At 31.2% G+C, this 12,977-nt stretch overlaps 1 protein-coding gene across 1 annotated transcript in view; it reads left to right on the plus strand.

Moving 5' to 3' along the window:
* Positions 1–8,717, plus strand: part of LOC124364523 (homeobox protein OTX2-like) — a 75,860-nt gene extending 67,143 nt beyond the window's left edge. Inside the window, exons 6-8 of the mRNA XM_046820073.1 lie at positions 2,230–2,438; positions 4,074–4,209; positions 5,725–8,717. Of these exons, the coding sequence (XP_046676029.1) occupies positions 2,230–2,438; positions 4,074–4,157 (293 nt within the window). The 3' untranslated portion in view covers positions 4,158–4,209; positions 5,725–8,717. The remainder of the gene's footprint in view (positions 1–2,229; positions 2,439–4,073; positions 4,210–5,724) is intronic.
* Positions 8,718–12,977: the final 4,260 nt, after the last annotated feature.

Here is a 12,977-nt window from a genome sequence, read left to right on the forward strand (position 1 = left end):
TCCGTATTAATTCAGATTTTTAATTAAATCGTGAAATAATTCAAGTGTTATCGTGTGGACAACACAACAAACAATGAAAAATGACTTATCTAAGATCACAGTGCAAATCTGTCTTGGATGTAACTAGAACGTTATTTTGTTTAGCAGAGCACTCTCGCGGAGGAGCAGGACAATATTAGAACAGGGTTGTAGTTTTGGCCACCAGAGTCGCTTGTTAACTTACTTAACATTTACTTACTATCTCAACTTGGGAGGCACTTAGTTGCCTTTGTATTACGAAAAGAAGTTGCTATTATTTTATTTCTCTTTGATTACTGCCAGGAAAGTATCTATTCTGGTTGCATATCATAAAAGTAGCATTGGCTACGATTGCATCAAGCAGGATTACATTGCTTTTCATAAACAATGGACTTGGGTTGTGGACAAGTTCTTGCTCTATATTTATAGCACTATACAGTAAGAAAGAGAAATGTGTGCCCTTGTAATAGATATTTTATTTCTCAGTGAGACATGAAAAAATTAATATTACAATTTCTCATCCAATACTCTTTCCAGTTTTTTCTTTTGTACTTGGACAGTTGGCCTGTTTTAATGGTCAATTCAATTTTAAAATAAAATAGAGATATTTTAGAGATTATATAGTTTTTTGAGCTCTCAAGTATGGATTATTAATACTGGGTCCTGATGATAGAAATGTATAATGTTGAACAGTTTATATTAATAATTTGTTTTAATTTTTGTGTGTGAAAAAGCGTAGAATATTGTGCTATTGTATAAAATTTATATAAACTATATATAAAATGTAGTTTATGTTTTCCATAAAATATAATCACTATTATATTATATATAATGAAAAACATAAACAATATTTACATGTAATAATATCACTGCTAACAATTAATAATTACATAATAAAAAATTGGAAAGAAAAAAATCACATAATAGAATGAAATTCACACCTTCATATCTGAGCAACAACAAACAATTCATACACACTTCACTGGAAACAACAGTTGATAAAAACTATGTAAACTTTGGTACTGACTACGAGAAATCCAATTACCAATAAAATCAAAGAAAAACTCACGAGCATTCAAACGGTATACGTTATAATGCGAATTGACTAGTATTAGCGTCAGTAGAATGAATTTAAAGACTAGAATGTTTATCATCAAAATTGTTAATTGTTGTAATTGTTGTCTCCGCTATGGTCTGGTTGTGTGGGGTGGAACCTCAAAGACTAACTTAGAGAGAGTCCTTAAAATTCAGAAGAAAGCCATCAGAGCCCTAGCAGAATTACACTACAATGACAGCTGCAGAACAGCATTTAAAACTTTTAAAATCTTGACTGTTGTGAATCTCTATATTGAAGCAGTGATCTCCAGCACCTGTAATGAAAACCCTCAAAAAAAACAGTGATGTCCATCAGTACAGCACAAGGGGTGCTGAACTATATCACCTACCGACCCAACACATGTCACTGTACGAGAGAAAACCAACCTACATTGGAAGAAAACTGCACAACCACCTACCTCCGGAGATAAGGAAACTTCAAGGCAAGAACTTCCAGCACATGCTAAGAAAATGGCTTGAAGATCACCCATTCTACTCATTGGAGGAATTCCTTGAACTCAACTAAAACTTGTATATATATTATGCACTGTAAAAGATATTTTGACACCCTTACAATTCCCCAATGAATTTGTAAATAAAGATTGTATTGTATTGTTGATGATGACTTTTAATACGTCATCAAAAATATAGATGAAGGACACTCTGAGGGTTAAAAGATGCTATTGTTTAATAGGGATTTTCATCTCTGTTTAATCGATGGTAAGAGAAAAGAACAAAAATGTATTTCTATATTTATGTTCATTAGTAATGTCTGTAAGTTTTAAAACTGGAACTTTTCAATCAGCTTTTGAAAATCTTAAAAAAATCTAAGGGATTCATAATATAGCATTTTAATCCTCTTATTAAAAAAAAATATTAAACAACTCTGTCCTTAAAAGGAATAAACTCCTTAAACCTTGAGCTTTCATTGGAAATGTAAAAATACCTTAGGAATTCTAAACATCGAAGTGATTAATCTACAATAGAGATAGTTTCTATTCCTCCTCCCAACAATAGAGCTTCTATTTATCAGTAAATGAAACTATACTCTGCAAGTTTTCAATAACATTGTCATGCTCCATCCTCCTGATGAACTCATAAAGATGTGTTGAACAGGTTCCAACGCATCAATATGGAGTCCAGCAGTGATAGACTCTTGCGTGGAGGCCCAGAGAGGGGTTGGTAGTGGATACACAGGAGGATCTGTGTCCTCGCCCACCCCCACCACCAACTGCTACCCTCCACCACACCAGAACTATAACCCTTACTACTCCAGCATGGACTACCTCGGCCCCTCTGCCATCTCACACTCACAACTGAACCCGGTAAATACTGTCTATTATCTTATTATAGGGGCAGTGTTGTATCTAGAGCTTCGTGAAACTTAAGGATTGTTGGGTATATAAAACGTTCCTCATCTTGTTTTAAGAGCTGGCTTTAGCGAAACATCCTTGAGTTTAGCCAATTAGAACAATGTTAAGTTTTAAACATTTTCCCTCTTGTTTTTGTTCATAAAAATATGAAGATGTATCTCTCGTTTTAAAGAAGTGTACAATACACATCCTAAAACTGTTGAGTTTTTCTCATAAATTTATACCTTTTTAGTGTTCTAAAAAACAACAAACTTTGGGATCTGTACTCAAAATAACCAATAAAAAATGAAAATGTAAAAAGCATTTTACATGTATTAAGTGTATTTTTGAAACCTTACCAACCCTTAACCTTAGAAATTGACAAGTTCCAATATTATATGTTTATGTTACCAATACTGTAGATTTTCTTATCTCTAATGATCACCCCAAGTGAACCTAAAAAAAACAAGGTTATGGTGATAGAAGAGTTTTGGAAGAGATTTTGTAGCTTTTAACAAAGTAATGTCAGGTTAATACACCAATCTCTTCCAAATCCAACCAAGAGGGAAAATTCCATGTCGGTCAGTTGTACGTTGACCTTGTGATACTATCAGAGCCACTTGGAGCTTAAGAAACATTCCAGTTGATTGACTGGGGAAACCCCATCCATAGCATTTACCTGTTACCATATTTACTTTCCACTCATGGTGAAATATCCCCTACTTTGACTTTGCTCAACACAAAAATTCTACCATCAAGTGAAATTCTTCAACAAGTTAGATCTGTAGTAAATGAGAAATTTTTGCCAAGATATGCTAAATCCTTTTTGGGGAATTTAGATTACTTTAAATGCAATTTGAGAATACAATTGGGCACATTTACTACCCTGCACTAAGTTGAATATTTTTGTCCAGTAAAGAACATATTATATAGGAATGATGTAGTGCAATAGACAGTATAACAAGACAATTTCTGTAATTTTTTATTTGATATTTCTTCTGAAAAATGATATTTATAGAGTCGTTTTCTAACAGCACACATTATGTTTGTAAGAGAGTAACTGAAAACATATATATATATATATATATATATATATATATATATATATATATATAATAAGTAGTAATAATAAAAATGACTTACAAACTAAAAAAATTGAAAAAATTAAACTAAGCTCTATAATAGGCTACACTATTTACTACATAACATTAATATAAAAGAAATATGTTAAATTGGCGTTATCAAAGATAAAATGTACGTATATATATATATATATATATATATATATATATATATACATTTTAACGTATTAATGTTATAAAGTAAATAGTGTATAGAGCTTAGTTTAATTTTTTATATATTTTTTTTTTAGTTTGTAAGTAATTTTTATTATTATTTTTTATAAAAGGGTGTATAATATCTTGAGGATGAGTGGAAGAGTGCTAAAATAGCCCTAACTCCGCCTCAAAATAAAGTTATTTTTCATTTCATTATGCTTTCCAGTTAATAGTAAAGAATTATATTTGTAACCATCACAGTTCACTTTAATGAATAGACAAAAGAGAACATGTTAGTTAGGTTTTCACTGTTAACTGTGTATAATTGCAGGAGACAAGCCTGGAGAGCTCCTGGGTGAAGCGGGAAGACTCGTCCTCATGGTTCTACAACTCCACAGGGTGGGATAGGAAATGAGAAGAACTCCACCAGATCCGGTACAGGATGATTGACAAGCGGCCTGAAATTGGTGAGTGGGCCACAATGCAAAGGCTGAAAGTATGATTACACATTTAACTAATAACACCTCATTTCTGACCACAAATGTAACCATTTAGAATAAGCATTTACTAACACAGTGAACCCAATTTCTAATTGAATTTGTTCAAGCTGAAAGTTTTTTAGGTTTCCTAACCATTGGACAATTGATTAATTTATAGTTCAGCCAATGTTAAATCAAAACGTAATCACTGATCATACCTAACATCACAAATGTTCTTTATGAACACTATTCATTTCCATACAATAAGAGTTTCGAGCAGGTTTATTTCTGAATAATAATTTATAAAATGCTCCTTGTATTGTGTATTTTCCAATAATACAAACAAACAAAAATGGAGCCCCTGTCACAAAACTATTGAGTTATAGCTTATATGTCTGAAATGAATATTGACATTTCAGTGTTCTTAAAAGTAAGGATAAAGGAACTAAACAGAACCGAAAGCAGTAAAAATGTGTCATTTTTACATAAAAATCATGATTTAATCATCTCAATCAATGAAAAAAAATGTAATAATTACCACCTTGGTTATCGAAGATTATAATCAGCTGACAGTTGTTACATGGAAAACTGCCCATTGTTGTCATAGGTCAGGAACAGTTGCTTACGGTTTCTTCCAATAGAAACGAGCGTTAGACCTATAAACAATTCACGCCCCTGTTATGTTCTCTCCTAATTTATTCTAAATCCAGAAATATATAACTTTGTTTCTTGTTATTAATATTCTAATAAAGTTATCATAATTAAACTATACAAACCTTGTTTATAGAAGTATTACACACAAGACAATATGGAATATTGCTTCTAATTGTAAGCGAATTAGAAAATTATGTTCTGAAGAATCAATATTATTTAGTAGCAAATCAAAATCTGCTAATCTAAATCTTTGATCAATAAATTTCATACCACAGAACAAATTTTTAATTTAGACAACTATTCCTGTCAACACAACAAATTGAATGATTAAGACTACTACTCCTATCAATTTTTATCAAAGCAAAGTATGTACTTACTTAAAAACTCACTTTTCCAACCAAACACTAAAGTATAACTCTGCTTAATATACATATATCTCAGGTGCAATAATTATGAATAACTGCGTCATTAATAACAAAATTATGAAATTTCTCATTGCGAAATAAAACTAATTTTATTGATTTCCTTTACATGTATGTCCATAATAGTCTCATCAACAATATTTTCCCATTCATAGCACTCAGAAAAGTGTTACAGTTTCACACATAATCTCTGGCTTGTTTGTATTTATATAAGTACATGATACGACATTTTAGGGAATGTTACTTTTCACTCAATATACATAAGGATACAATAAATTATTTTTTAAATATACTTTATTTATCCTGTGAACTGGCGTAAAAAGTAATTTAACACCAATATAACTTAAATGTCATGTAAAAATTTGATATTAATAATAAATTAACGCTGTTTTTTTTATTTTGTACTAAAAATATGTATATGTTCCAGGCCTGGGTCAACTCCAGGGGTGTTCCTTCTCCAGCTCCAGGGAGTCTGAATAATGTACAAACGTGTATTGTGTGTAAATACTCGCTGAGTGGAACTAGCAGCTGTGTGACGTGACGTGTACATGGACGTGACACACAACAGATATACTACAGGCTGTGATCTTGTATCAAGATACTTTCCTGCTCTGACACGCTTTCTCACAAATTGTTACTCTGACCGGTTACACAACACAGTACATATTTCAGCTCGATATTAGTTTAAGTGTTGGCCCATTAGATATTTGGTTTTACAATATTACTTCATATATTAATTTAAAATTTTTGTTACAATGCGCATGAGACTGGTGATTTGATTCTGTGAAGCCGTGTTTACATGAGGTTTCTAACAGTTGAAACAATTGTTACCAATTAAAAATCTCTTCCACATTTATTGTCAATAAGCTATGATGCCAACAAGAATTTAACTCCCCACCAAGTGTTAATCAAGATCAAAGAATACATAACAAATAATAATCATAATAGTACATTTTCAACATTATAAACACCTCTTACCCCACCACCATTACCGTACTCTGTCTAGAGGACCATAGCCCCTGAAGGGTTAAAGACCCAGGCACACTCGCACACGCACTCACAGATCTTGTGGTCTAGTTGCCATGTTAATCATCTACAGTTGTTTCCAATTTGCATTGACTAGTTTTATAATTTTTATTATTCAGTTAATTATTTATATATTTTCTTGGAACAAAATAAAGGGAATAAGTCCAAACACAATTACTAATGGAAATACTAAAACTAACAATTAAACAGGTCTGTTTAAAGGTCAGGAGGATCAGAGCAAGCTACCCCTTGGATTGTATAGAGGATCAAAATGATGCAGATTTTCCCTTTAATGATTTATGAATAGAATTTTATTTAGGAAAGTATATATCAACTTGATTAGCAGATTACTGTAAATGCCATTAGAACAGTATAACAAACATACGGCAACTCATTTTTCACATAGGTGCAGTAGAACACTAAATCTTCATCTCACTAAAAATTGTTTTTTTAAATGGTCCATTCAACTATATAAATACATTTTAAGACGAATTGTATCTATATAGTAACTGCTCAGAATATTGTACTGCAGATTGCGATAATTAACTCTGTTCTTCATGGTATGCATTACTCTAATAAATTTAATTTCTTATTTAAATTAATTTTCATTGAGATTTGTGCACATATGAAATGAAAAAATAGTTGATTGTTTCCTGGAAAAATCTGTATTGTTTTATATAGATCTTAATCATATAAACTGTTTGAACAAATTTGTCCTATTGTATATTAAATCTGTCCAACAATCTTCACTCTCCTTTGCTGAATTGTAGACCGACAAAACCGCAACGTTAAAGCTGCTTGGCCTATACATATAGACTTAACTTTTTACATTTACGTATTTAAGAATTACATATACTCTACAATCTGTGAGAAAGTTGTGTAAAGAGGCATGTTTATCAGATTATCTGGATAGTTCAAACTGGAGATGCAAGGTCTTGGAATGTTAGTTATTCATTATTATTTTTACAACATCCTATAGTGAACGTAAAAATGATGTTTGTTAACAGTACGTTGGTTTATGTTTTACAATTTTATACAAATATGAGTACATAGTTACAATACTTGTGTAGAATATTTTAAAAATCCTTGTTTATAAATCTTTCAAAAGAACATGGGATGCTTAAATATCTATTATAATATACTGTATTCCCAGATTGTAAAGTTTCAATAAATTATAGGTCAGTATGTATACTTTAAGTACCTCTCTCAATTGGCTAAAACAAATATATATATATATATATATATATATATATATATATATAAAACGTACAATTGTTTCAAAACAGTATCAAAAAATATTAGTACACATCTAACAGTATTCAAATTCTGATCAAACAATTTTTTTTATTTTGTATTTTGACATGAGATAGAATATAATATTATGTAAAATGTCCAGATACAATACTATATTATGTAGCGATATGAACAGAATAAAGGCTTCATATATCGACACAACTAAAAATTATATTAGTTTTATTTTTTTTACAATATAATTAGTTTTACAATAAAGTATTAAAAATTAGGATATTTTCAGTTTTTATGTTCTGTCTTAATGTTTCTTTGGTGCTCTCACTACTTTCCCTTTACAATTAAAAAAATTAATTTTTATTTTGTTTTGTGCAAAATATTAATCAGCCCAAAGTAAACAAATATAAACAAGTAAGTTATAATTACTTAATACTTTTGTTATCATGAGTGATATTTTTACTTTTTGAATGCATGCGTTTCTTGTACATGATGGTTACAAAGTCTAATAAGTAAAAAGTAAAAATTTTTATCAGATTTCAATTAGCTGTAGTATTGGAAAAAATTAAAAATAGTTTCGTCAGTAACTGATTCATTTTATTACAAACCATTTAATATTAAATGCAGGTTTTTGGTGGTAGATTTGAGATTTGATTATCTCTAAATCCTATTATTACTTATGTATTTTTTTAAGTATCACAGTTACAATGTTCTCAATGAAGTGCAGAATTCCTTAGTAGAAAGTTTAACAAATTTACAACTACACAAGAAGTAATATAACCTTGACTGTTTTATTTAATTGTTTAAAATAGTTTGATATATTGTAAATTGATTTATATAAACTGTTAACCATAACTTTAGATTATAAGTTTACCAATAAGAAAAGGCTGTTTTGAATTTGTATCTACAAAATATTAACAAGAAACAGCAAAATGTTCATGACAAAAGTAACATCTAAAATATGTTGGGGATGATAAAGTGAAAGATGGGGCCTAAGAATTTAAAATGTGCCAAATGAATTTTCTGTAAATTGTCTCTAACCAATTAAATGTATACTTGTGAATCGTACTGTAGCATGGAATGGTGTCTAGTAAATTGTATATATTGATTGTATATGTTTATGTAGAAAATACACGTTTTTGTCGGTAAGGTACAATAATTATTTGTTTCCCCTTACTTCCTGGCGAATATATATTAATAATTTATACAGGCAGGCAAGAGAATTTTAAATAGAATACATACAAGAGACCCTAAAAATTTGTAAAATTTCAATACCATTGGTTAAATAGTTTATGCATGAAATCAAAACAAACACACAAAGGTACTTTCACATTAATTTATAATAATAGGTCTGTCTGAAAAGAATCCAATCTGTGTTTATACCTTCGTGCCAGAGCGGCCTCTGCGGGGTATAAGCCTAATTAGTAGTCCCTCACCTTGGGTCGCGCACAGCGTGTGTTTGTCTCACTTTTTTTCTGTTTGTAGCTGTTGGAAAGGAATAACTACTCAATAAATTTGAATCGAGTTTGCCTTCAATTTCAACAAGATTTGATTGAAATGATTTAGAGAAGGCCTTTGGGGATGAAAGTATGGGCACAGCACAGATAAAAGAATAGTACAGGCAGTTTAAAAATGGCCACACATCTATTGACAGTGACCTTAGTTCTGGCTGACCATCACTGACAACAACACGGAAAACATTGAGCGTACTCGACTTATGATTGAAGGTGATTGTTGATGTAGAAAATGATCTCGAAACACCAAAAGCTACTGTTTGGGAAATTTTTAATAAGATTTTAAGTACTCAGTGAGTGCAAAATGTACTCCAAAATTGCTCATGATGGAGCAGAAAATCCATTGCTGCTCTAGAAAAAATTGCTCTGGACAACTTGAAAATGGTGAGTGATGATGAAAATTTCCTTAAGAAGATTATTACTGTTGATGAGCCATGAGTTACAGTTACGATTCTGAAAATAAACAACAATCTTCACAGTTGAAGTTTCCAGACGAGCCACGGCCGATAAAAGCACGTCAAAATCGGAACCATGTCAAGTCAATGCTCATTAATTATTATTTTCGATTGTGCATGTTGTGCACTATGAATTTACTCCAAAAGGTCAGGCAATCAACAAAGAATATTACGTTGCAGTCTTGAAAAGGTTGTGTAATTCTGGTCAAGTGGTGACTGTCTTCTTCACTTCAATAACGTGCCAGCACATTCATCAAAGTTTGTGCAGCAATTTATGCCTAGTTTGTACAGCTTCACCAGCCTCCGTACAGTCCCAACATAGCTCCCTGTGACTTTTGGATGTTCCTGTAAAAATGGCGCTCAAAGTAAAGCGGTTCGATCACATCGAGACGGTTAAAAGCAATGCAACGCTGAAGGCCATTCCAATATCTACGTTCGATGATTGATTTAAAATGTGGGAGTGCTGCTGGGAGTATGTAGCTCAATCTAATGAGGACTACTCTGAAGGATGCCACGGCCCAGATGATGAAGAATAACATCAATGCAAAGATATGATTTTAGGTCGAATACCTTGTTTTATAAAGATGCATGTTAATTTTTAATGTATCCGGAATAACTTATTTCAAATTGAACACATTTTCGAGCTGGAAAGAGTTGACAATTTATGTGTATGCGAGCATTGGCTTCTCCTGAACAGATAAATTTGTTCACTCCTGACGGAATTACTCTGGATAACATGTTCCGTCACAAAAATTAAAAATAAATTGTGGTGTGCAGTTTATATTAGTTAAGAAATTAATTTTAATCCATTATTTGTTAGTCAGTTTGCTAAATAATTACACTACAAAATTGCAGCAATTGTCAGATAAATCCTGGTTCTGATTAGTCTATACAGATCATCTACTAGAGACTTGGACTTTAATCTTGAAAAAATTTAAGGAATTGCTAAGATCTTAATTAAATAAAATTGAAAAATAATAATATATGTTGTAATAAATATTATTTTACAAGACAACAAAATATAACTTTTTATGTGGATTCAAAGAAATCTGCAGTACACTGAAAATTTTGCTTCGGCCCAGTACTAAAAATAGAACTGTCACCACTTTGGACAACATATTTGGTAAGATCAACACATGAAAAGAACCTTTGATCTGAATTCTATTTTTAATTTGTGTAGCTGTAGTTAGGGTAGATAATAATGTTAACATGTATGGGAATATACTATCACTTGTATATTCCCATAATCAGGGCACATAATTATGTCTATCACACCATCACAATGCCTCGATAGAGAGATAAAATAAAAATGATCATTATTAGATAATGATTATAATATAAAAAGAATTTCTTCATTTTTGTGCAGTGCCTTTTGCGCATCAAAAACTATTATATCATATACATATTTGGAATCAATAGCAAATATCCTCTTACATTCTAGATGTGCCTTTTGTGGATTTGAAATACATTCGACTTTGTCCGACAGACTTCCAAAATGCAAATGTTAATCTTATGGAATATTTTTGTTTAGTTTACAACAGCTGACTGACATGTATTACCTTATTACTGATCCTTCATCACTGACCAGTTGTCCCGGATAGACTGTCATTTCTTTATTTTCTTTGTTACTTGCGAAAAGAACAAATATGTAATTGACTATTACTATTGATATAAAATTAAATACATCTTACAATGGTGGAGGCTGGCCTCTCTCTTATTGTTTACCAGTTAGTGTGTGAGACACGTTCAGTCCAGTTAATGTGTCTGAATATGCTTCACATACTAACTGGTAAACAATAAGAAATGCTATTCCCAGGACTTCCTAATGGCCTTCGGTTAGACAAAACAAAACCTAATAAATGCTATGTTAATTAATTATGGTTGTTGATGTTTGTTGATTTTTGTAATAACTTGATTTATTATTTGGTGTGAATTATTATTATTATTGAGTGAATGTTTTATCTGCCTCACAATGACATTAAATGTATCTTAAACTGTAGGGGTTTCATAAAATATTTAAACTTAATTGGCCACCAAATATGATAGAGTAACATTAAAGACCTCTAGTTTGTGCCATTTTTCTTCTTTTTAATAATAGCGTTAAAATCAAGTGTCACTTGCTAGGGGTTCCTATTTAAAAACTTTTACCGTACCCACAAAATACCCCATTTTGGGGGAGGGAGTAAAAAATCTCCTCAGTTGGTCATATAAACATCCTCCAAAATAAATCACTACATATTCATAAGAAGTTAATAAGGGGAGGGGGGTACTTCTAAGACACCCGGTACATATGCATAATATCTCAGAATAAATGTTTTTTTTTTTCAAAACAATGAAAATTTTTTCTGCTAACATCAGGAGATTGATTTTTCTCTCTTGTACACTAAAATGTTTATAGAAATGTATTAACTTTTACTCATGTGTTACAACAATTTTAGTCTAACCACTATAAACAATTCCCACTTGAATACTAAATGTTTACAATCAGTGTATGTTTGTTTAAAAACACAAATCAGAAGACAATCAGCTGTGCGATTCAAGAAGGAATAACGTCAGATGTTATAAATTATCTGGTTGGCCAGACATTGCAATGTAAAGCAAGGTTGTAGTCTATAAAGCAATAATATTACGCATCACAAGTTAGAAAATTCAATCTAAGAACAATGGAAAATATTACAATATACAAAGTTAGACCAAAATAGATGATATATATATATATATATATATATATATACTAGCAGTTGCCCGCGGCTTCGCACGCAATTTCCCGTTGAAAAACAGTACACTATATTCACGTATTCTTTTTCTATCACATTCTAAACATTGCTGAGATAATTGATAGTCGTTCCTTCATGAGCCTCTTGGGCGTATTATGAAGGTATGTACCATATTTCCTGCCTCTATCTTTTGTAGTTGCTAGGTGTTGATAAGTTATTCAGAACAATTAATTTATATGGATGAATCTCGATAAACTAATTAGGTTATAAAGAATCAAATTCGGTCTGTTAAAATTAATTTTCTGTCTAAGATATTTCCAGTATTATTGAGGAGTGTGCCTTCAAGAAAATGTATCAACGAAAAACCAATTTCAATCATAAAGTGTCTTTTTTCGGCTCTTTTCATTTACTTTCGATCTAACCAAATTCAATTACCTTATGTACAAACATTCACGGATTTGGACAATGAGGTTGTTTTCATAATAGCGTTTAATAGTATTTTCATTGCATTAGATAGTTTACTGATCATTGGTACAATCTAAATTTAAAATTAGTCAATGACGTCTTCTATGCAACCTGCATTACACTACTGATCAAGCACTTTACAATAACAATTTTCTAAATTTTAAATGTAAACAAATGTTTCTGCCTCTTTGATGAACTTCAGCTGGTTCACTTTGTATTACGTGTCATAGCGTAATCTGCCGGATCCAATATAAACAC

Source organism: Homalodisca vitripennis, chromosome 6 (genome assembly GCF_021130785.1).
Source record: "Homalodisca vitripennis isolate AUS2020 chromosome 6, UT_GWSS_2.1, whole genome shotgun sequence".
In the NCBI taxonomy this organism is placed as follows: Eukaryota; Metazoa; Arthropoda; class Insecta; order Hemiptera; family Cicadellidae; genus Homalodisca; species Homalodisca vitripennis.